The 25,002-nt window shown below is 39.2% G+C and overlaps 1 protein-coding gene across 13 annotated transcripts in view; it reads right to left on the bottom strand.

The window, feature by feature from the left end:
- The window catches only part of SYNRG (synergin gamma), an 86,265-nt gene extending 64,191 nt beyond the window's left edge, over positions 1-22,074 (bottom strand). For 6 of the 13 annotated variants that reach the window (XM_045984345.1, XM_045984347.1, XM_045984348.1 and 3 more), the window contains exons 1-3: positions 21,947-22,073; positions 13,947-13,987; positions 10,131-10,252 (exon numbers count right to left, since the gene is read on the bottom strand). In XM_045984345.1, the coding sequence (XP_045840301.1) occupies positions 10,131-10,252; positions 13,947-13,987; positions 21,947-22,023 (240 nt within the window). In that variant the 5' untranslated portion in view covers positions 22,024-22,073. Of the gene's footprint in view, positions 1-10,130; positions 10,253-13,946; positions 13,988-21,946 lie in introns of those variants that run through there. The other 7 variants (XM_045984349.1, XM_045984355.1, XM_045984356.1 and 4 more) reach the window with 5 other exon arrangements.
- Positions 22,075-25,002: the final 2,928 nt, after the last annotated feature.

Genomic DNA, 25,002 nt, shown 5'->3' with positions numbered 1-25,002 from the left:
GACCATGACCCGAGCCGAAGGCAGAGGCTTCAACCCCGTGAGCCACCCAGGCACCCCAAGCATTGAATTTTTGATAATGATAACCATCTCTGGGGAAGTAGAAGAATGGAATTATAACTGTTTTGTTCAATTCTTTAAAAAAATATAAGGCAAATATGGTATGTTAAAATTTGATAAAAGGATATGACTATCTTTATAGAAAACCCTGAGGAATCTACAAAAAAAATTCCTATAATTTTTACAAAATGAACACACCCAAATCAATCATTTCTATATATTAGCAATGAATAGGACACTGAAATAAAAACTACAATGCCATTTATAATTACTCAAAAGAATGAAATGCCTAGATGTAAATCTAACAAAACATTTAAAGAACTTATATGGTGAAAACTATACAATGCTGATGACAGAAATCAAAGGCCTAAATACAGACACATATACTGCTCATATAATGCAAGAATCCACATATTAAAGATGTCAATCACCCCCAAATTGATAAAAAAGGATTACCATAATTCCTATCAAAACCCCAAGAAGACTTTTCATAGATGTAGACAACATTATCCTAAAACATGAATGGAAAGATAGAAGAACTAGAATAGCTAAAATAATTTTGAGAAGGCTTATCATATAGCCACAGAGATTTAATTAGTAATCAAAATCACCCAACAAGAAAAGTCCTGGACCTGATGGCTTTGCTGGTAAATTCTAACAAACATTAAAAAATAATAATGATAAACAACTTGACTCCATGAAAACCTTAAAAATTTGTACATCAAGAAATACTATCCACAGAGAAAAAGGAGCCCACAGAATGGAAGACAATATTTGCAAATCACACATCTGATAAGGGATTAATATCTAAAATATATAGAGAACTCTTACAGTTCAACAACAAAAAAACTCAATTCAAAAACTGACAACAGACCTCAATAAACACTTCTCTAAAAAAGATATATAAATGGCCAAAAACCACATGAGAAGATACTCAACATCATATTTTGGAGAAATGCGAATCAAAACTATAATGAGACACTACCTCACTCCCATTAAAACAGCTACTACCAAAAAAAACCAGGGGGCACCTGGCTGGTTCAATTGGTAGAGCTAGAGCATGTAACTCTTGATCTCAGGGCATGAGTTCAAGCTCCATGTTGGGTGTATAGCCTACTTAAGAGAACAAAAGCAAAAACAAAAAACAGAATGAGGGTAGTTTGGGGAAGATGGCAGAGTAGGAGGATCCTGAGCTCACCTCCTCCCATGGACACATTGAGAAAGGAATTACATCTATGTGACTAACTCTGAAAACAACCTGAAGATTGGCAGAATAGACCTTCCACAGCTAATTACAGAGAGAAGCCCACATCAAAAAGTGTAGGAGGAGAGCTAAATGAAATGGAGATAAGCAATATGCCGGATAAAGACTTCAAAGCAGGGGCGCCTGGGTGGCTCAGTCGGTTAAGTGTCTGCCTTCGGCTCTGGTCATGATCCCAGGGTCCTGGGATCAAGCCCCGCATCGGGCTGTCTGCTCAGCAGGGAGTCTGCTGCACCCTCCCTCTCTCTGCCTCTCTGCTACTTGTGATCTTTGTCTCTCTCTGTCAAATAAATAAATAAAATCTTAAAAAAAAAAAAGTTCAAAGTAATGGTCACAAAGATACTCACTGGACTTGAGAAAACAGTGGAGGATCTCAGTGAGACCATCAACAAAGAGAAAATGTTTAAAAGAACCAGTCAAGGCTAAAGAATTCAATAACTAAAATTTAAAAATACACTAGGGGTAATCAACAACAGATTAGAGGAAGCAGAAGAATAGATCAGCAATCTGGAAGCCAGCTTAATGAAATGCAACCAACCTGAACAGCAACAAACAACAAAAAGAATAATAATAAATGATAACAGGTTAAGGTAACTCTGCAATAGCATCAAGCATAACAATATTCATTTTATAGGGATACCAGAAGAAGATAGAGAGAAGGGGGCAGAAAACTTATTTGAAGAAATAATAGCTGAAAACTTCCTGGGGAAGGAAACAGACATCCAGATCCAGGAATCAGAGAGCCCCCAACAAGATAAATCAAGGAGGTCCATATCAAGACATACAATAAATAAGAAGTAGTGATAAAGAGAGAATTTTAAAAGCAGCAAGAAAAAAGAAAAGTCAGCTGATAGCTTTATGGGATTTCCCTTGTACAAGGGACAACTGATACAGGGTATCCGCTGACTTTTCAGGAGACAGTGCAGGCCAGAAGGTAGTGGCATGATATATTCAAAGTGCTAAAAGGAAAAATCCTGCAAACAAGAATACTCTACCCTGTAAGGTTATCATTTGTAATAGGAGAAATAAATAATTTCCCAAATGTACAAAAGTTAAAGGAGTTCATCACTAAACCAGTCTTATAAGAAATGTTAAAGGGGGGGCGCCTGGGTGGCTCAGTGGATTAAGCTGCTGCCTTCGGCTCAGGTCATGATCTCAGGGTCCTGGGATCGAGCCCCGCATCAGGCTCTCTGCTCCGCAGGGAGCCTGCTTCCTCCTCTCTCTGCCGGCCTCTCTGCCTACTTGTGATCTCTCTCTCTGTCTCTCTCAAATAAATAAAATCTTTAAAAAAAAAAAAAAAAAAAAAAAAAAAGAAATGTTAAAGGGAATTCTTTGGCAAGAAAAGGCCACAATCAGGAATAAGAAAATGATGAAAGGAAAAAATCTCACAGGTAAAATGCAAACATATAATAAAAGTAGTTGATTAGTCACTTATAAAACCAGCATGGAGTTAAAGCACAAAAGCAGTAAAACCAATTATATCTATAAAAATTAGCCAAGGGATTTGCAAAATAGAAGGATGTAAAGTATGACATCATATACATAAAATATGGGAGCAGGAAGTAAAAATGTAGTGCTATTAGAATGAGTTCAAACTTAAGTGACTATCAACTTAATAGACTGCTACAGGCATAAGATGTTATATATGAACTTAATGGTAACTACAAATAAAAAAACCTGTAATAGATACAAAAAAATAAAGAGAGGAATTCAAACATAATACTAAAGGAAGCCATCAAACCACAAGGAAAGACAGCAAGACAAGAAGGAACAAAAAATAATGATAAAAACAACCATAAAGAAGTAACAAAATGGCAATAAGAACATGATTATCGGGGCACCTGGGTGGCTCAGTGGGTTAAAGCCTCTGCCATCGGCTCAGGTCGTGGTCCCAGGGTCCTGGGATCAAGCCCCGAATCAGGTTCTCTGCTCAGCGGGCATCCTGCTTCCCTTCCTTTCTCTCTGTCTGCCTCTCTGCCTAATTGTGATCTCTGTCTGTCAAATAAATAAAATCTTAAAAAAGAAAAAAGAACATGATTATCAATAATTATTTAAGAGACTTATTTTCTTTTAATTTTTTAAAAGTAAGCTCTATGCCCAAAGTGGGGCTCAAACTCATGACCCGGAGATCAAGAGTCACATGTTTTACTGACTGAGCCAGCCAAGTGACCCTTCATAATTACTTTAAATATAAATAGACTAAATGTTCAAATCAGAAGACATAGGGTGACTGAATGGATTAAAACCAAGACCCACAACCTATATGCGGCCTACAAAAGACTCTCTTTGGAGGTAAAGACACACGCAGATTGAAAGTAATAAGGGAGGGGTGCCTGGGTGGCTGAGAGGGTTAAGCCACTGCCTTCAGCTCAGGTCGTGATCTCAGGGTCCTGGGATTGAGCCCCGTATCGGGCTCTCTGCTCAGCGAGGAGCCTGCTTCCCTCTCTCTGCTTGTGATCTCTCTCTGTCAAATAAATAAACAAAATCTTAAAAAAAAAAAAAAAAAGGTAGTAAGGGATATAAAAACATTTACCATGCAAATGGAAGTGAAAAGAAAGCCAGGGTAGCAACACTTACATCAGACAAAATAGACATTAAAACAGGCTCTAACAAGAGACAAAAGGACAAGAGGATATAAAAATTATCATTATCTATACACCCAACATAGGATACATACATAAAACAAACATTAACAGACATAAAGAGAAAAACTGACAGTAATACAATAATAGTAAGACTTTAACACTCCACTTACATCAACGGAGAGATATTTGAATGACACATTAGACCAGATGGACCTAACAGATATATTCAGACCATTCCATCCCAAAACAGCGGACTACACATTCTTTTCAAGTGCACATGCAACATTCTCCAGGACGGATGACATCTTAGTCCACAAGTCTCAATAAATTAAAGAAAACTGAAATCATATTATGCATTTTTTTCAACCACAACAGTATGAAACTAGAAATCAGCCATAAGAAAATATCTGGAAAGAACACAAATAACATGATACTAAACAATGAATGGGTCAACCAAGAAATCAAAGAGAAAATCTCAAAATACATGGAGCCAAATGAAAATGAAAACACAATGTCTAAAATCTTTGAGATGCAGCAAAAGTTGTTCTAAGAGGGAAGATTACAGCAATACAGTTCTATCTCAGAAAAATCTCAAATAAAGAACCTAATCTTACACCTGAAGGAACTTGGAAAAAAAAAAGCCCAATGACACCAGGAGTTGGTTCTTTGTAAAGAAAAACAAAATTGATAAACCTTTAGCCAGGCTCGTCAAGAAAAAAAGGACTCAAATAAATAAAACCAGAAATGAACAAGGAGAAATAACAGCAAATACCACAGAAATACAAATGATTCTAAGAGAATACAATGAAAAATTATATACCAACAAATTGGACAACCTAGAAGAAATGGATAAATTCCCAGGAATATTTAACATTCTAAAACTGAATGAAGAAGAAACAGAAAATTTATAAACATTGATTACTAGCAATGAAACTGAATCAATAATCAAAAAAATTCCCCCAAAACAAAAGTCCAGTACCAGATGCTTTCACAGGCGAATTTTACCAAACATTTAAGGAAAAGTTAATGCCTAGTCTTCTCAAACTAGTCCAAAAAATAGAACAGGAATGAAAGTTTCCAAATTCATTCCATAAGGCCATCATTACCCTGATACCAAAACCAGACAGACATTACAAAAAAAGAAAACTATAGGCCAAAATCTCTGAGATACAAAGACGTAAAAATCCTCAACAAAATATTAGCAAATCAAATCCAACTATACATTAAAAAAATCATTCACCACGGTCAAGTGGGATTTATTTTAGGGATGCAAGAGTGGGTGGCTCGATATTTGCAATCAGCATTGATAAATCACATTAACAAGAGAAAGGACAAAAACTGTGTAATAATTTCAGTAGATGTGGACAAATCATTTGACAAAATACAATATCCATTCATGATTAAAAACTCAACAAAATGGGTTTAGAGGGAACATACCTCAATACAGTAAAAGCCATATATAAAAAACCCACAACTAACATACTCAATAGTGAAAAACTGAGAGCTTTTCCTCTAACACTAGGAACAAGACAAGGACATCCATTCTCACCACTTTTTTTCAACATTTCAACATTCCATGTACTGGAAGTCTCGGCCACAGCCATCAGACAAGAAAAAGAAATAAAAGGCATCCTAAATGATAAGGAAGAAGTAAAACTGTATTTGCAGATGACATGAAACTATAAATAGGAAACCCTAAAGATTCTACCAAAAGACTGTTAGAATTAACAAATGAATCAGTAAAGTTTCAGGATACAAAAGTAATATACAGAACTCTGTTGCATTTCTATACACTAATAATGGAAGTAGCAGAAACAGAGATTAAGAAAACAATCCCATTTACAATTACACCAAAAGTCATAAATACCTAGGAATAAACTGAACGATGGAGTCAGAAGACCTATACTCTGAAAACTATAAGATATTGATGAAGGAGACTGAAGATGACACAAATGGAAAGACAGCTCATAGACTGGAAGAATATTGTTAAAATATTCATACCACCCAAAGCAACCTACACATTCAATGCAATCCCTATCAAAATACCGACAACATTTTTCACAGAACTAGAACAAATAATACTAAAATTTGTATGGAACCACAAAAGAGCTTGAATAGCCAAAGCAATCTTCAGAAAGCTGGTGGTATACAACCCCAGATTTCAAGATATACTACAAAGCTGTAGTAATCAAAACAACATGGTACTGGGGCATCTGGGTGGCTTAGTTGGTTGAGTGCCTTCTGTTCAGGTCGTGATCTCAGGGTCCTGGGACTGAGCATGGCATTGGGCTCCCAGATCAGAGGGGAGTCTGCTTCATCCTCTTCCTCTGCCCCTCCCCCTGCTCATGCTCTCTTTCTCTCTAATAAATAAATAAATAAATAAAAATCTAAAACAGCAACAACAATAATAATATGGTAGTGGCACAAAACCAGATCAATGGAACAGGACAGAGAGCCTAGAAATAAATCAATGCAAATATGGTCAATTAATCTGCAATAAAAGGGAAAGAATATACAATGGGGGAGAAGACAGCCTCTTTAACTAATGGTGCTAGGATAACTGGACAAGAACATGCAAAATAATGAAACTGGGCCACTTTCTTACACCATACACGAAAATAAACTCAAAATGGATTAAAGACCTAAATGTGAGACCTGAAATTATAAAACTCCTAGAAGAAAACACAGGCTGTAATTTGACACTGGCCATAGAAATATTTTTCTAGACATGTAGCCTCAGACAAAGGAAGCAAAAGCAAAATTAAACTATTGGGACTACACCAAAATAAAAAGCTCATGCACAGCAAAGGAAATCACCAACAAAATGAAAAGGCAACCTTCTGAATGGGAGAAGGTATTTGCAAATAATATATCTGACAAGGGGTTAATATCCAAAATAATTCAGTATCTATTCAGTATATATAATGCAACACCAAAACACAAACAAAGCGATTAAAAATGGGATCTGAATAGACATTTTTTCAAGGAAGACATCAGATGGCCAATGACACATGAAAAAATAGATGCTCAACATCACTCATCATCGGGAAATGGAAATCAATATTACAATGATATCACCTCACACTGGTCAGAATGGCTAAAATCAAAAACTCAAGAAATAACAAGTGCTGGTGAGGATGTAGAGAAAAAGGAACCCTCTTGTACCTTTGGTGGAATTAAAATTGCTACAGTTACTGTGGAAAACAGTATAGAGGTTCCTCAAAAAATTAAAAATAGAATTCCATATGATCCAGTAATTCCACTACTGGGTATTTACCCGAAGAAAATGAAAACATGGGGCACCTGGGTGGTTCAGTCAGTTAAGTGTCTGCCTTTGGCTCAGGTCAGCATCCTGGGGTCCTGAGATCAAGATCCACATCAGGCCCCCTGCTCAGCAGGGAGTCTGATTCTTCCTCTCCTTCTGCCCCCAACTTGTGCTCATGCTGTCTCTTGTGCTGTCTCTCAAATAAGTAAATAAAATTTAACAACAAAAAAAGGAAAATGAAAACACTATGCACCCCTATGTTTATTGCTGCATTATTTATAATAGCCAAGATATGGCAGCAAACCAAGTGTCTATCCAAAGATGAATGTACTCCATATATATACACACACACACATAATGGAATATGACTCAGCCATAAAAAAGAATGAGATCTTGCCATCTGCCATGACACAGATGGACCCTAGAGAGTATAATGTATAAGTGTATAATGTATAAGTACATATAATACTCATTATACTTATAATAATACTTATTTAAATATATATAATGTATAAGCACAATGCTAAGTGAAATAAGTCTCTCTTAAATAATAAATAAAATCTTAAAAAAAAAAAGGAAAGAGTACACTTATCTTGGTAAGGACTGGGTAATGTATACAATTGGTTAAACACTATATTGTACACCTAAAACTAATATAACACTGTGTGTTAACTATACTTCAATAAACAACAACATTGCATTCTATGGTAGATTCTTTCCAGCTATTTGCTGTCTTTACTCTAAGATATACATCCCTAGTATATTCTTCCTGGTATATTCTTCCCCTACTGCTGTTTGTTTTGGACACATTACTTTGGTGAATAGAAGTAATCGATAAATGCCACTTCTGAGAGGAAGCTCTAAACATTTTAACAGGGTCTGGCCATCTCTTTTCCCTATGTCAAGGGTCTGGGATACCCTAGGATCTCAGGGTCTCAGGATAAAGAGAACATGGATTGGGGGTGCCTGGGTGGCTCAGTGGGTTAAAGCTTCTGCTTTTGGCTTGGGTCACAATTCTGGGGTCCTGGGATCGAGCTCTGCGTGGGGCTCTCTGCTCGGCGGGGAGCCTGCTTCCTCCTCTCTCTCTGCCTGCTTCTCTGCCTACTTGTGATTTCTGTCTGTCAAATAAATGAATAAATGAATCTTTAAAAAAAAATAAAGAGAACATGGATTGGAGTCACAGCCAAACCACAAAGGACACCCATCACAAATGAAAAATAAACTGTTTTCTTAAGGCAGAGATTTTGGGATTGCTGTTTATGTAACATAACCTAGCAAAAGCTGAGTAACATGGATTTAAAACCTACAAAAGCTCAATTTAGTCCCATTTCTTTTACTGAGATGAATGAAGAATGATTCTGGAAGTTCTCTCAAATCTTTACATATAGAACAGAAGCTTTATTTGCTTATATGACTTCAACACTTAAATTCTGATCATAAATGCTGAATATTACTTATTTATAAATTATATACATTTTTGCAAATACAATGTGTTACTGTACTAATATACTGAATACATAATTAAACACAGTCATAGAACATTTTATTTTTTTTATTTTTTAAAGATTTTATTTATTTATTTGACAGAGAGAGATCACAAGTAGATAGAGAGGCAGGCAGAGACAGAGAGGGAAGCAGGCTCCCTGCTGAGCAGAGAGCCCCATGCGGGACTTGATCACCGGACCTGGAGATCACGACCTGAGCCAAAGGCAGCGGCTTAACCCACTGAGCCACCCAGGCGCCCCATATAACATTTTAAATAATTGGCAAAAACAAAATATATGCCATTATAATATTTATTAACAGTATGCAGACTTTTTTGGTTCTGGCTTATCTGTGAAGGAACACATTTATTTTAAGGATTTATTCATTTATTCTAAAGAGCCAGTGTGGGGGGAGGGGCAGAGGTGGGGAGAGAGTGTTAAGCACACTCCATGTTGAGCACAGAGCCCAACTCAGGGCTTGATTCCACGACTCTGAGATCACAACCTGAGCAGAAACTGAGTTGGACACTTAACCAACTATGACACCAAGGTGCCCCCAATATGTTTATTAAAAAAAAAATACTGTAACACTCTGGATTCAGCCATTCAAAGACCTGACTCCTGGATTCAGTTTATTTGGCTACTTGGTTTAAATGGATATCGTAGCTAGAGAAGATAATTTACAAAGAGAGATCCAAAATGGAAGAAGCCCATCTTATCTTAGTGCTTACTAAATCCTGATATTATCAATTTCATTCACCAATTCTAAAATTAAAATGTAACATTATTTGCTTTAATCAGTCAGCATCTCGCCTGCTCTCACTCATGAGCCCTCTAATGATTCTCCTTCTATCTACTTTTGCCCTCCTCTCTCCCTCCAATCCTTCTCTAGTCCGTAGTCAGGATGACCTTTCTGAAATACAAATCTGACTGTATCATTCCACTGCTTTAAACTATTCAATTGAGAGAGAATTCAACGTAGAATTTGTATAAAACAGACTTACTCAAGACTTAGGTTCAAATCCTGGCTTCCGATGCTCTGTGAGCATCTTCACAAACCTGTAGATTCCTTCTCAGAAAAATGGAGACACCACCTCTTTAAAAAATTATGGGGATTACATAATTCAATATACAGAAGGCTCTAAGTCTTCCAAACAATGGCACTGCTCCTTCTCATGAGAACAATGTTATTTCTAACAATGCTTCTTCATGGCATCAGGTCCCTGAACTTTCCAAGATGTCATTCTAAAATTCTTCTAAGCCAGTAATCAATTAAACTAGGCACCAGATTTTCCTTACATAACTTACCTTGTTTTTTTCCAACTCCTATGATCATATCTTTATTTTATTTTGAAGGAAGCCACCTGAGATGCAGACATTTATTTCCAAATATAACATCAAGCTCCTAGCACATAGTTAGTACGTAACACATAACATCAAATAATAACTTCGTAAACAATTGGTTAAGAGGCAAGTACCTGCATGGCAATTGGTCCTTGGGACATTTGAGAACTATAATTCATTCCTATCATGCCTTGCATATTAGGCTGCATGACAGAGACCATAGGAAATCCTTGCTGCTGCATCGGCATCAGTCCTGCTGAGAAACAAAGGTGTCATTAAAGTCAATGTATTTATTTTTTACTTAAAACCCTTTTTTTTTGAGAAAGAGTGTGCGCATGCACACGCTCTTGGCAGGGGCAGAGGGAGAGAGAGAATCCCAAGCAGGCTCCACACAAAGTGTAAAGCCCAACACAGAACTTGATCCAATGAGCCCAAGATCACGACCTGAGCTGTAATCAAGAATCAGATGCTTCACAAACGGAGCCACCCAGGTGCCAGTAAAGTTAATGTATCTTAAAGTTTATTTTCTTAACACCGTAAGTACATGAAGGACTTGTTACTTGGGAGGCAGCACAGTGTAGTGGGAAAAGCACAGGCCGTGGCGTGAGACAGACTGGAGTATGAATTCCAGGTCCATCACTTACTTAGCTATGCAATCCTGGGTAAGTTGTAAAACTTCATCTGTGAAGATAATAAACTTTTTACAGAATTTTTGTGCATATTTAAAAAATGGGCAGGACGGCCTAATTGTGGTATTTGGCCTTCAAGAAGGACCCCAGCAATTTCTGCCTTTTGGTACTCATTCCCTGTCATTCCTCCCATACTGAATAGGACTGACCAGTACAACCAACAGGATATGGTTAAATGAGCATGTGTAACTTCCAAGGCTGGTTTCTTTTTTCTTTTTTTAAGATTTTATTTATTTATCTGACAGAGAGAGAGATATCACAAGTAGGCAGAGAGGCAGGCAGAGAGAGAGGGGGAAGAAGGCTCCTCCCTGAGCAGAGAGCCTGATGAGGGGCTCAATCCCAGGACCCTGAGACCATGACTGGAGTTGAAGGCAGAGGCTTAACCCTCTGAGCCATCCAGGCACTCCCCAAGGCTGGTTCTTAAAAGCCACTGCAGCTTCCTCTTTGCTCTCTTCCATCACTTGCTCTGGGGAAAGCTACTGCCACATCATAAGAATACTCAAGCAGTCCTATAAAGAATCCATGTGGCATGGAACTGAAACCTCTTGCCAAAGGCAGCACAAACTTGTCATCTATATGAGTGAGCCATCTTGGAGATCACCCAGCCCTAACAAACTTAAAGATGCCTGCAGACGAGGTTGACATCTTCACTGCAATCTCTTTGGTCTGGAGCCAAAACCACCCAGTGAAGCCATTCCCAGATACCTGATTCATGGATACAATGTGAAATAATAAAGTTTGTATTTTTAAAGTTTTGGGGTATTTTTTTATGCAGCAGCATATAACTATACAATAGCATACATACTAATAGCACAAATTGTGGAGGCGAATGAGAAATGTCACTTAGTACCTTTGGGACTTGCTTAACTTCATGCCTCAGTTTCCTATCTGGAAAGCTGTTTAACACCTAACATTCTTTTTTTTTTTTTTTAAGAGTTTATTTATTTATTTGAGAGAGAGAGAGATCACAAGTAGACAGAGAGGCAGGCAGAGAGAGAGGGGGAAGCAGGCTCCCTGCTGAGCAGAGAGCCTGATGTAGGGCTCAATCCCAGGACCCTGGGATCATGACCTGAGCCGAAGGCAAAGGCTTTAACCCATTGAGCCACCCAGGCGCCCCAACACCTAACATTCTTAAAGAAATGATATTCCTCTTCTCTTTCCTTACATGAATAGTTAATATAACATTTACCACAAAATAACCATCAGGATGGAAAGTATATAATTTAATAAATAATACTGAATGCCTACTATATTTTAGGCACCGTTCTAGAGAGTTGGTATACAAATGTGAACAACACAAAATCCCTACATGGCCCGAATACAAATTTCAATCTAATTTTGCACTTTATTACATTTATGTTGGTTCTACTACAAGGAGCTTTTAATCAAATTTTGATTTAAAAAAATTAAAAGTCTGGTAAAATATACTGCATTTACCTTGTGAGTTCTGGAAACCTTAAAGGTTATTTAAACACAGTTTAATCTCATAAGCATGAACATCCATATTTACAAGTACATTAGAAGTAGCATTCACTTATTCATTCAACCATTTATTCAAAGATTTGAGGGCCGAATCCTCATCAGGTACCATTCTAGGGACATGGCGGTCTACAAAACCAGGTCCTTACCCTCATGGAACTTACATGTTTTCCCTCTTGCCCCTTTGCACCTAAAGCTTTGTTCATCTGGATTAGTTTTATTTAATTTTTCAATGGGTAACTCAGGCATCTGGTACAACATTTAAAGGCATGAAAGTATGCACAGTGAAAACTCATCTCTCTCTTGTCTCCTGTTCACCTACTACTCATGATCTCGTGGCTACTCTTGCTGTCAGTTTCTCGTATATGCTTTCAGAGTTAATCCATGCATAATTTAAAGGTTTCTAATGATCAAAAAATCCATGCTAACATACTTTGTAAAAAGAAAAAAATCTCAAAAGCAATTCCAAATTCCAGAAGAAAAAATATTAGGCAAGCTTTTGGGCTCTCTTCTTGCTCCATATGAAGATTTTTACTTGAAAGTTTTATAAAAATGCAAAATCTTGAGCCACAATAATGAATAACTCTGTAACACCCTCCTAAAGAACAAAAGCTCTCAAACCACTCGCTCTAAATCTGGGACACATCTAATTACAGATAGCTTAAATAATGCATAAATGTCAGCACAATGAAAATAATACAACTGACCCTTGGAAAAATTTACCTGAAACTCAACTCCATCATTGATTCCGAATGGAGACAAAGTCAGTATGAGCCACTGACCACCTGCTACTGAGCCATTCTTTATCCTTCATCTCTATTGGTGACGTGGGAGTTTCTGTTTCTCTAGCAATTCTACCATAAGCAATCAACACTGGCTTTGTGAGAAGAGACGGTTGTTAGAAGCAGACTGGTATGTGTTGGGGGTACAATGAAGAGGGTGTGAGCAGAAAGAAGAGAAAGGCAGACATATTCTTTCTTCAGTGCTGTGTCCCAGTGGCACAGCTGCATGAATCAAGATTGTATCCCTTCGCTATAGTTGTCCTAAAGATACAGCTAGAATTGATACTGGTAGGCCCTTGTCTGAAACAGAGAGAAGGGATATAGCCAGTAAAGAAATTGAAAAGAATAAAACTGAGACTTAAGAAATAATTCATACTGGGGCGCCTGGATAGCTCAGTGGGTCAAAGTCTCTGCCTTCAGCTCAGGTCATGATCCCAGGGTCCTGGGATTGAGCCCCGTATCGGGGTCTTTGCTTGGTGGAGAGCCTGCTTCCTCCTCTCTCTCTGCCTGCCTCTCTGCCTACTTGTGATCTCTCTGTCAAATAAACAAACAAAATCTTTAAAAGAGAAAAAAAAAGAATTTATACTGCACCAGAACATATGATTTCTTACAAACATAAGACCAAATTCATATAGAGAAAACACAGTAATAGAAAATAATTAAAGGGGTTCATTTAGCATTCAACAAACACCCACAGAAATCCTATCATCTTCTATCAGTATGTTGGGAGCTGCAGATACCGATGAGCATACGGCAGACAAAGCTTCTGCCCTATGGAGCTAACAATCTAGAATTACACAATTTTTGAGAATTTTTTTTTTTTTGGTATTTTGGGGAAATTTTTGAGAAATTTTAAGAATAGCAAATATATATATGTATTTTTTTTTCAAAACTGTAGGAAATTTTTACTCTATTTGGCAGCAACAAACTTTTTTATCCACTTTATTCCCAAGTTCAGAAACATGACAGTGCAAAGTTTAAAACTTCAGCTTTCACATACCTTGAGGGGGTCTCATTCCACCTGCAACAGGAAACATGAAGCTGAAAACAGAAGAAAAATATCAGGATTTTAATATGTACAAAGATGTCAAATAAAACCTGTAATTTTTTAAATAAACAAAAGAAATGTAAACAGGGTCCTGCCATTTGTTCTATAGTAGATAGTGAGTATCAACACAGAATGAACATCTGTAAGACACATGCACGCACAGGGAGAACATTTTTAAATTAGAAAACAGAAGACCTTGAAACTAGTCCCAGTCCTGTCACTGTGTGGCTTCTCTAGATTCCAATTTCTGCATTCATAATATGAGAAGGCTAGATTAGATTCAATTCAGCGAATATTTATTGAGTACCTCCTACATGGAGGAATTGAAATAGCTTACGGTTTTGCTGAAGACATGCTTGCAGGCCACTAACTCTAATGTCAGAGAGAATATGCTAAGTGCTGGGAGAAGTCCAATATACTAACAGAGATGAAATTTTTTTCATCTAACAGAGATTTTTTTTTAATACAAAAGTGTTTATTTTATAAACTTTATATTTAAAATAGAATTTTTATCTGTCTACTCACAAAACCTAGTTTAAAACACGATACATTTCTCTCTCTAGCTTATTTGATGTTACTCTTTTACAAACAACACTCATTTTGTAATTGTTTTATATTAAGAACCTGTACTAAATGAAGTTTGTATTTTATCAGAAAACATTTCCCTTTAAAGTGCCTTTTTTTTTTTTTTTTTTTAAATGAAGGCACCAACAAGAACTACTTTCAGATGGTACAGAATTTCTTATTTCTTGAAGACTCTGTGGCTGGGAGAAGTCCAAAATACTAACAGAAAATTTGATAATCAAATTAATCTTTTTCCTTCCAGAAGGAAGGTAATAGCTCAGGGAGTTTTGTGAAGGCATCTTTTAAGCTGAACCTCAAAGTCACACTGCAGTTTGAGCAAAAGCTGAGGCCAGAGCTGTGTGTCTAGAGAAATGATTTAAGGTTGAGTATAAGATATAGAATTAGAGAAGCAGACTGTGGACGACCTTTTATTTTCCTTTGAATACTATATGAAGGCAGAGATTATTAACTGTGGTAAAATACACATCCCCAAATTTTATCACTTTAACCACTTTTAAGTGTACAGTTTGTAGCATTAAATTCACTCATGATGTTGTACAACTATCACCATTATCCATTTCCAAAACTTTTTTATCATCCCTAATAAAGACTCTATACCCATTAAAGAATAAGTCCTCATCACTCCCTCCCCAACTCTTGGTGCTCACTACTTTTTGTCTTGAATTTGCCTATTTCTAGCTACCTCATATTAAGTAGAATCATAGGATACTTGTCCTTCTCTCTCGCTCGTTTTTTTTTTTTTTTTTTTTAGGGTTTTACTTATTTATTGGATAGAGAGGGAGAGAGAGACAGCGAGAGAGGGAACACAAAGAGGGGGAGTGGGAGAGGGCGAAGCAGGTTCTCCAGCTGAGCAGGGAGCCAGATGTGAGGCTCCAACCCAGAAGCCTGGGATCATGACCTGAGCCAAAGGCAGACGCTTAATGACTGAGCCACCCAAGCGCCCCAATATGCCTGTCCTTTTTTTTTTTTTTTTAAGATTTTATTTATTTATTTGTCAGAGAGAGAGCAGAAGCACAGAGAGCTGCAGGCAGATGGAGAAGCAGGCTCCCGGCTGAGCAAGGAGCCCCATGTGGGACTCGATCCCAGGACCCTGGGATCATGACCCGAGCTGAAGGCAGATGCCCAACCAACTGAGCCACCCAGGCGTCCCATACCTGTCTTTTCTGTATATGGCTTATTTCACTTAACATGTTTTCGAGGTTCATCCAAGTTGTAGCAGGTGTCAGCATTTCTTTCCTTTTTATGGCTGAATAATAATACTCCATTGTATGTACATATCACATTTTGTTTATCCACTCATCTGTTGATGGACACTTGGATTGTTTCTACCTTTTGGCTATTGTGAATAATGCTGCTATGAATATTGGTTTACAAGTATCTGTTTGAGCACCCCCCCCCCCGTCAATTCTTTTGGGGATACACACACACACACACACACCCCTAGGGGTGGAATTGCTGTCATACAGTAATTGTGTGTTTATTTTCTGAGAAACTGCCAAACTGTTTTCCACACCTGTGGCACCATTTTACATTCTCACTGGCAATGCATGGGGCTCCAATTACTCCACATATTCACCAACACTTGTTATTTTGTGGGGTTTTTTTAAACAATAGTTATGCTAAGGAGTATGAAGTATTAGCTCACTGTCATTTGATCTGCATTTCCCTGATGTCAGAGGTTCCAAGTAGGGATCATTTCTAAGTGAAATAATCAGAAATGTGGTTTAGGTTTTTCAAGGAACAGGGTAAAGCAGAGAAGATTTGAAGCAAAAAGAATCAGTTAAGAAACTACCACAATAAACTTGTAAGAGGAAAACGGCCATAACCAGAGTGGTGGGATTAGAAAAGAAGTGGCAAATGAAAGCTTTTTGAAAGGAAGAAACAAGAGGACCTGGCAACTGCCAGGATGGAGAAAAGCAGAGAAGAAGCAGACAGAGCTGAAGATGAGGCTGAGAATTTGGAGCCTGAGCAATGGTAAGGATGGTGATACTGTTTCCTAAAAGGAGGAACTGTTGAGTAGGTTTGGCGAGAAAGGAGGCAGGAGTGAGTGCCTCTTTGAGGAGCAATCTAGCAGGCAATCAAAAAAGTAACTCAAGCTCAGGAGAAGGGTTTAGATCAATCCAGCCAAGATTTTATTTTTTTTTAAGATTTATTTGTAAGAGAGAGCACAAGCAGGAGGAACAGCAGGCAGAAGAAGAGACAGAAGCAGGCTCCCTGCTGATGTGGTGCTCAACCCAGGATCCCTGTGATGATGATCGAAGCCAAAGACAGACACTTAACTGACTGAGCTACCCAGGTGCCCCTAGTTAGGTTTTTCTAAACAAACGTAAAAAAAAATAATAATAAAATTATGCCCTGGTTGTGAATAAAATAGCTAAGGGAATTTGCATATATAGGGAGAAGACACCAAAAGGCAACTTGGAGAATTCTTAGGATGCAAACTGAGTAAGGAATGGCCACTGAAAACCAAGGGAGTTAGTAATAATTGAGTGATAACTAAGAAAGGAACACATTTCAGAAAGAAGTAAGTAGTTACCAGAATCTAATGCTTTAGAAAAGGTGATCAGAATGAGGATTAACAAAAAAGCTGTTTCCCCGAAATGCTGACCTTTGAGTAAACAATGTCAAGAGGAAGAGCTGCTCTTGGACTCTGTAAGGAGAAAGGGTTAGGATAGAAAAGATATACTTAGTAATTGATAAAGCAAAGTTTTTGAGGGAATGAGATTAACAAAGGAAGGAAGCAAAAAGGATCTGAGTTGAAAAGGAAGAGGGACTTCTTTCTATGAGCCTGGAGGGAAAGAAAATGGGACAATTCAAGGAAGAAAAAGTCTGAGTGGGAAAGACTCAATTTGGGAGTCAAGTATCTGAAGGGGGTTTTGGATTAATCTTTAAAGAATCTAGTGAAATCCAGGAATTATATGCCAAACTTATGTGCTCTTGCATTTTTCTAATGCCTAACATTCCCTTACCAGGAAAAAGGCTAAAAACCAAACTTTAGAGTCTTTTAGCTCTGAAATATTTTTAATTAAAAAAAAAAACCAACAACTGTGTAAGGTGGTTTACAAAGTTCTAGTTGGATATCTACCTGGTTATATGTGATTTATAGCTCTGTAGAGGATTTGAACTATTAGCAATTCTACTGCTGACAAGCAGGCCCATGCCCAAAGAGAGGCTTCGATAATGAACAGCTTTTCTGAATGCACACAAGATGTATTAGGTAAGCCGTGTTACCTAGATAAGATGTTTAAACTGCAAGTTGAAATTTGGTAGTATCAATTTTTTAAAAAGCCAGTCACACGCAATGTATCAACTTGTCAAGACTTCTCCAAATAGTCTTAAAGATTACAATTACCAATGTGGCTTAGTGGCTAAATAAAAACTAGAAACTCAAGTTATATTTTCTTTTTTCCCCGTTCAGCCATAAGTGTAAAGTTCTATGCAAACCCCTTCACTATCCTGTTCTATTTTCCCCTCTGTCAAATGACACAGAACTGCAAGTTTGCCAAGGTCCCAACTAAGATAACCAAACAGACAAGAATAAATGTATAGGATGTATAAAGGCTACCTTGAAAACCAATAAAAACGAAATTAAGAACATTACTGACAAACATGATTATTCCAGTAAGCAACCCAAACTAGTGACCTATGCACCATTCATATGATTCTCCAGAATGTTTAGACAACTAACATCAACAAGCAGCTAAGACACTGATAAGACAGCAAAAGTTTGGCAAAAAACAAACAAAAAAACTCAAATCCAAACACTGGGCAGCAAGACGACCAATACTTTAATTTCAAAGGTAAAACCACTATTTATTACCAATATGCGAGCATGAAAGCAGAACCGGGAGGTCTACTTGTCACACTCTATCTGGTTCATCCTTCCCTTTCAGTTACCTCTGTTAATACTTCCCTTCGCAGGCATGGACTCCAACAAAATCTCCTAAAGCATCTCCCTCTTCCAGACTCTCAAACTCCTAATACAGCTCATAGAGCACAGGTGAGGTGTGTCTTCCTAAAGGACCATTTGTCTTTTTTTTTTTTTTTTAAGATTTTATTTATTTATTTGACAGAGAGAGAGAGATCACAAGTAGGCAGAGAGGCAGGCAGAGAGAGAGGAGGAAGCAGGCTCCCTGCAGAGCAGAGAGGCCGATGCGGGGCTCGATCCCAGGACCCTGAGATCATGACCTGAGCCGAAGGCAGCGGCTTAATCCACTGAGCCACCCAGGCGCCCCCCCCCCTTTTTTTTTTAAGATTTATTTATCTATTAATTTGACAGCAGAGATCACAAGTAGGTGCGTCGGGTCGGGGGTGGGGGGAGTAGGCACCCTGCTGAGCAGAGAGACTGATGAGGGGCTCAATCCCAGGACCCTGAGACCATGACCTGAGCCGAAGGCAGAGGCTTAACACACTGAGCCACCCAGGTGCTCCTAAAGGACCATTTGATAAGGCACTCCTGGCATTAAATCTACTTAGTGAGGAGCACCTGGTTGGCTCAGTGGGTTAAAGCCTCTGCTTTCAGCTCAGGTCCTGATCCCAGTGTCCTAGGATAGAGCCCCGAATCAGGCTCTCTGCTCAGCAGGGAGCTTGCTTCCACCTCTCTCTCTATCTGCCTGCCTCTCTGCCTACTTGTGATCTCTGCCTGTCAAATAAATAAAATCTTAAAAAAAAAACAAAACAAAACTACTTAGTGATTTCCCCTTAAGTTGTATTTCCTTACTTTATATCCAAGGCTCCCTCCAGTTTTAGCATAACTTTCTCAGTTTAGGCTCACAAAACTCATCTCCCACTTAATGCCACGATCCATCTGGCCTTACCTACTGTTCCCTTAATGTTCAGTAGGCCTTCACATTTCTTATGACAGTCCCTTGACCCCTTCCTCTTCCTCCAAATGAGACCCAGCTGAAACACCTCCTTTGCTTTCAATGTAGCTTAAAGCCACAAATATTTATAGAATGTTTTCTCTGTTACAATGTACTAGAAGCAGTGGGAGATGCAAAGATGAGGAAGTCCTTCAGGAGCTTAGAAAACAGAAGGAAAAACATAGACAAGCTCACAAATGATAATATCCCAGAAGGATAGAGACTAATCAAGATCTTCCAATTCTTTCTTCTCTGCAGTACTTGTCTCAAAAAAAAAAAAAAAAAAATTGTACTTCTCGTCTCTTGGGTAAATTTTGTTCTTTATATAACTCTGTCATTTATTTGAAAGTAGCCCAACCAGGATATCAATCAAAAGTAGGCTAATGTTAATGAAGCTAGAAAAGCCATTGCTTTTGTTTAGTCTCTTAGAACAGGAAGAGTATCTAAGAAATAAGGTACCTTATAGTTCCTGGATTTTCTCCATTAAACACTGAGAAAGGTTGCCTGGATTTCTTTCTCCTCCCTTAATATATACCCAGGCTATCACAATGTTAACTTCCTTATAAAATAACTTTGGCCCTCACCACTTCTCTCTAAAAACTGTAATATTCTTTCTGCATTGAGTATACAGCTTTTCCGCCTCAGAAAGTTTCCAATATATGTAACATTTACCATACATTTTGCAAGGTAAGGAACATTTAGACCACTTTTCTCTCCCATATATCCTCTAGAGTTTTATTTATTTTTTAAAGATTTTACTTATTTATTTGTCAAAGCACAAGTGAGCGAGCACACAAGCCCGGGGAGCGGCAGGCAGAGAGAGAAGCAGGCTCCTGCAGAGAGGGGAGCCCAATGCAGGACTGGATCCCAGGACCCCAGGATCATGACCAAAGCCCAAGACAGCTACCAACCTACTGAACCACCCAGGTGTCCCTATCGTCTAGAGTTTGAGAACTCGATGTTACCCCAACCAACTTTTATAGATGAAAGAAATTTTAAAATCAATCATTCTAACTTCTATCACAATTCAGGCCATACTTATTTTTTTAAAAATGAATGTACATGGACTGGTGACATTAAAACACGATAAACTAAGGGAAATGATCCACTCAACTTTCTGCACATGAGGTCCTCTCCACGCACAAAAAACAGAAACCAAACCAAACCACCGAAAGAAAATCCACAGGCCTAAAATACCAAATTTATATTTTTTCAAAACTTAGTGCCATAATTAATCATATACTTGATCAAATTAATGCCACTCAAGAATATTTTAGAAACCGTCATCACACAGAGAAAAGAGATTACATATTTGTCTTCTGCAGCCAGAAATTGACTTATATCAAGTATTCATGAAAGACTCTAATGAGACAGTGTAGATTAGAAAACAAAAGTTTTAAATCTAAAGTAAAAGATGTGTCAAGGAAATGGGAAATGGGGCTGCACACACGTGGTTCATTCAACAGCCACAGCCCTTTTTCCCTAGCATATATATAAGCACTTGCAGGAGGTGGTAACTTTAAAGACTTTACACTTCTTAGTGTTCCTGACTCCAAAATTAAAACACTGCCTATGGAAACACCATCACTTTGCTTTCCAAAAATAATTTAGGATGCTTAAGACAAAAAGCTAATTTTATCTTCAAATGTGTATGTACTATGTGTTGGTTAACAAAACAAACTCAGACTAGGTCATTACAGGAGTGGGGTGAAAACTTCCCCGACTAAAGGATTTCCTTAAATGATGAACTTGCCAAGTGGCAGACGTTCTTCTTTATCATTCTGGATATGAGAACAACGGCAATTTTTATATGACAGAGGGCAGATTCATTTAAGGACTAAGTAAAAGTCAGGAAGCTTTGTTCTAATAACTGCGTAACTGTTGTTTAACAGTGATTTGATTTTAATAAGGTGACAAGTCTTAAGAGTTACGTCTACAAGAGCTTTATTAATTCAAAGGTCTTTAGCTTTTCCTGCTGTTTCTTTTGTGTTGCTGAGGTGATAAAAAGGACAGGACATTTTAAACGGGAGAAGACAAATAGTACACACACACAAACACACACACCTTGCAAACGGCTGTTCAGTTTTGTGGCCAGATTTTTCAGAGCCTTCACTACCTTAACCCTGGTCAAGCCCGGAAAGCCCTGGGAAAGGGAAGTGTGGTCGCTCGGGCTAGAAGCGAGAGGTCGCCTTCCCCAGCCCCGGACGGGTGCCAGCCCAGCCAAGCGGACCCTCTCCTCCTGCTCCTCTTCCTCCTCTCCTCCCCGCACTGGGACGCTTTCGCTTGCTGCTCGGCCCCAGCACCAGTGCCCCTGAGCTTGGGAGACAGGAGTCGGGCGCCGGGTTTCCGCCACCCCCTCGGCCTAGGTCCCCGGAGGACCCCCTTCTCCTGTAACCCAGTACCAAAGGAAAAGGGATCGAAGCGGGCGAAAACCGCCATAACCGCCACAAAACCCTCGCCCCCGCGGGGCCTGCCCTGGGGCCCCGCCCGGCTCTTGATACTCACCTGCCTCCCCCGGCGGCCCCAGCCCCGGCTCCCGCGGCCCCACCGCCGCCAGCTCCCGCTCCCGGCCGCAGCGCCATCTTGCTCCGAGCCGGCCGCCGCCACCTTACAAGCAGCTGTCAGCTGAAGACAGCCACTTCCGGGGCGAAAGCCAGCCCCTCCACGCCGCGGACTGGGCGACGGGGCGGAGCCGTGCGCCCACGTGACCCTCCGCGCCCGGGGGAGGGGCAATGTGGGGCGCCCTCGTCACGCGGCCCGACTGACGCTGAGGGTACTTCGAGAGCGATTCTAGTTCTGGGGTTGCCCGGGAGGCTCAGGAGAGCTGATTCATCCTCTGGCCAGGGCCTCGGAGGGACCGGCTGGCGGCCGAGCGGGATGTCCTTCGGTCTGAAAAACCGTCATGTTGGTTGGTGGAAAGAGGAGATCGAATCCTGCTTTTTAAACTGGAATGATAGGTGTACGGGTATTCTTTTATTCTTTTTACACGTAAAGAATAGGTGGATCCTGGACCCTCCTTTGATAGCTTCACAGAGCTGATCAGTGATCACCTCTCTTTTTCCCGAGAACTCGGCAGCTTCCTCTCAGCACCCACCCCAGAAGATGGAGTTGTTTAAAATTCGGTAAAGCAGCCTAGCTCAAATAAATTATAGCCCTATACAAAACCTTCAACGTGCACCGTTCATATGTTTGGTTCTGCCACCACGCTACCCAATAATCCCCGCTTTCCCTATATTTGCAAGCAGGGGCAAAATGGTGTTTGGAAAACAGTTCATTACTCTGAACTTACCTCGATATATATCCATATATATTATGTCACATATAATATAAAATCTGGGCATATTTTTACTTTTTTCCCCTACTCGAACTACTGTAAGTAAAATATAGAAGTCCAAGGTTAACCTTTCCAAGCCTTCAAGCAGTTTGCTTATTAGCGAGTAGTGGATTAATTATAATTAGTTTTATCTTTCACTCTTGCCCCAAGGCTTTTACATGGAAACCATTTGTAATAATAGTTATCTTTTATTGGGCACAAATCACTAGTCAGGAATCATACCAAATTTTTTCAAATCCTCAGTGTCCCTAAGAACGAGTATTGGCATTTTGCGGCTGAGAAAACCAAGATTAAAAGAAGTTGTAATTTGCCCCAGTCATAGAGTTGCAAAGCAGCAGCACCAGGATTCAAACCCAGGTGTTTCACATAAAAGTCCTTACTCATTTCACTAGCGCAGCTGCTAGTGAATAGTTCAGTTATCATGTATTCTCTTTTCACAACGGTCTACTAATTTCATTTCTCTTCTTTAGGTGAAACTGAAATTTCTGTAGAATGTAGTCCCAACTGATAAAAAAGTGCTAAATTCAGTATTAATCCATTGACAAGGCAATACTGGTGTATATAGCCACTGTTATTTAAGGATGGGTAGTTAGACAGGAGAAAATACTCAAAAGAAAGTCAAATGAAAGGAGTATTTTATCAGGATCACAGATGTGATCTTGTTTCTGCCATGATACTTTGTTCTCCTTTGCCTGTGGGTTCCTACATCTGCTAGACTCAGCACAGGAGGTCAGCCTTCCATGGTGTTAGGTGCCATCCTCTGATGCTTCAACATCTTGGCATTATGTCTAACACGGCATTTGCCTGCCACACTATTTGTTCCTTTACTCTATACCCACCACTACGCTCTAAGGGCACAGCGTATGTTATTAAGCCTTGTATTCCTAACCAAATACATCATGTTTGTTTAAGGAATATTTGGCATTAATTTATAACATGGCAGGCACAGAGCTAGGCACTTCTGATACTGGGACGTAGTTGGTATTACTCCCAATCTCATACGTGAAAAAAAACAGATGCTCTGAGAAATTAAAGAACCTATTCAAAGTCATACAGCTGGCAAGAGATGGCCCCATCACAACTACAAGAACAAAGAAAAATCACATGCTTTTTTTTTTTGCACCGTGTAGCAAACAGTCTTTTACATAAATTCTGAAGATGAGCACTGTGTCTCATTTAAAATAAAGTCTATCTGCCCTGACATTAGAATAAAAGGATGAGAATAAAGGAAATTAATGTTTTAATTGAAATGCTACTAAATTTATATCCCAGTATTGTAATAGTATTGATAACTACCATTCATGTCAGGTGCCATTCTAAGTACCTTACATGTATGAAGTAAACTTTTTTTTTAAGGCAGGCTTTTTTTTTTTTCCAAGATTTTACTTATTTGTCAGAGAGAGAGAGAGAGAGAGCACGCGTGCGCGCGCGCACAGGTAGGCAGAGTGGCCGGCAGAGGGAGAAGCAGGCCCCCACCCAGCAAGGAGACCCATATGGGACTCAGTCCCAGATACTGGGATCATGACCCGAGCTGAAGGCAGCCACTTAACTGAGCCACCCTGGTGTCCCTGAAGTCAATTTTTTATTCCAAGTGTATAAAAACTAGCAACTAAGAAAAATCTGCTAACAGTGAATAGTCTCCATCACTGTGTAAGCGTAACTTTTTTTTTTTTTTAAGATTTTATTCATTCACTCGACAGACAGAGATCACAAGCAGGCAGAGAGGCAGGCAGAGAGAGAGGAGGAAGCAGGCTCCCTGCTGAGCAGAGAGCCCCATGTGGGGCTCGATCTCAGGACCCTGAGATCATGACCTGAGCCCAAGGCAGAGGCTTTAACCCACTGAGCCACCCAGGTGCCCCTGTAAGCCTAACTCTACCTTTGGCAGAGACCTGTTTACTAAATGGATGCAGGGCCATAAAGCCTCAGGAAAGACAAGCTGTAAGAGAATGCAGCCTCAGGTGTATCAAGTAACAGGAACATTCTCTCTTATCAGGATAAAGTGTTTATCGGTTTTTGAGCAAAGTCATCTTGAATGGAAAGAGACAGGAAAGAGCATGATTAAATGATGGAAAATGGAAGTAAGAAAGGGAAAGGCTGACCATAATCTTGTAGCTGCAACATTAGGACAGGTAGGGTATGAGATGAGCTCTTTTACCGATGAAGTATAAGGATATTTAATAGACCAAAGAATTTAAAACCTAGGGAACTTGAGTAACCAGCCACAGAA

The sequence above is a fragment of the Meles meles genome, chromosome 18 (genome assembly GCF_922984935.1).
Source record: "Meles meles chromosome 18, mMelMel3.1 paternal haplotype, whole genome shotgun sequence".
Taxonomy (NCBI): Eukaryota; Metazoa; Chordata; class Mammalia; order Carnivora; family Mustelidae; genus Meles; species Meles meles.
The sequence above is the reverse complement of the archived record's forward strand: the minus strand, read 5'-3'. Positions and strand labels throughout refer to the sequence as shown.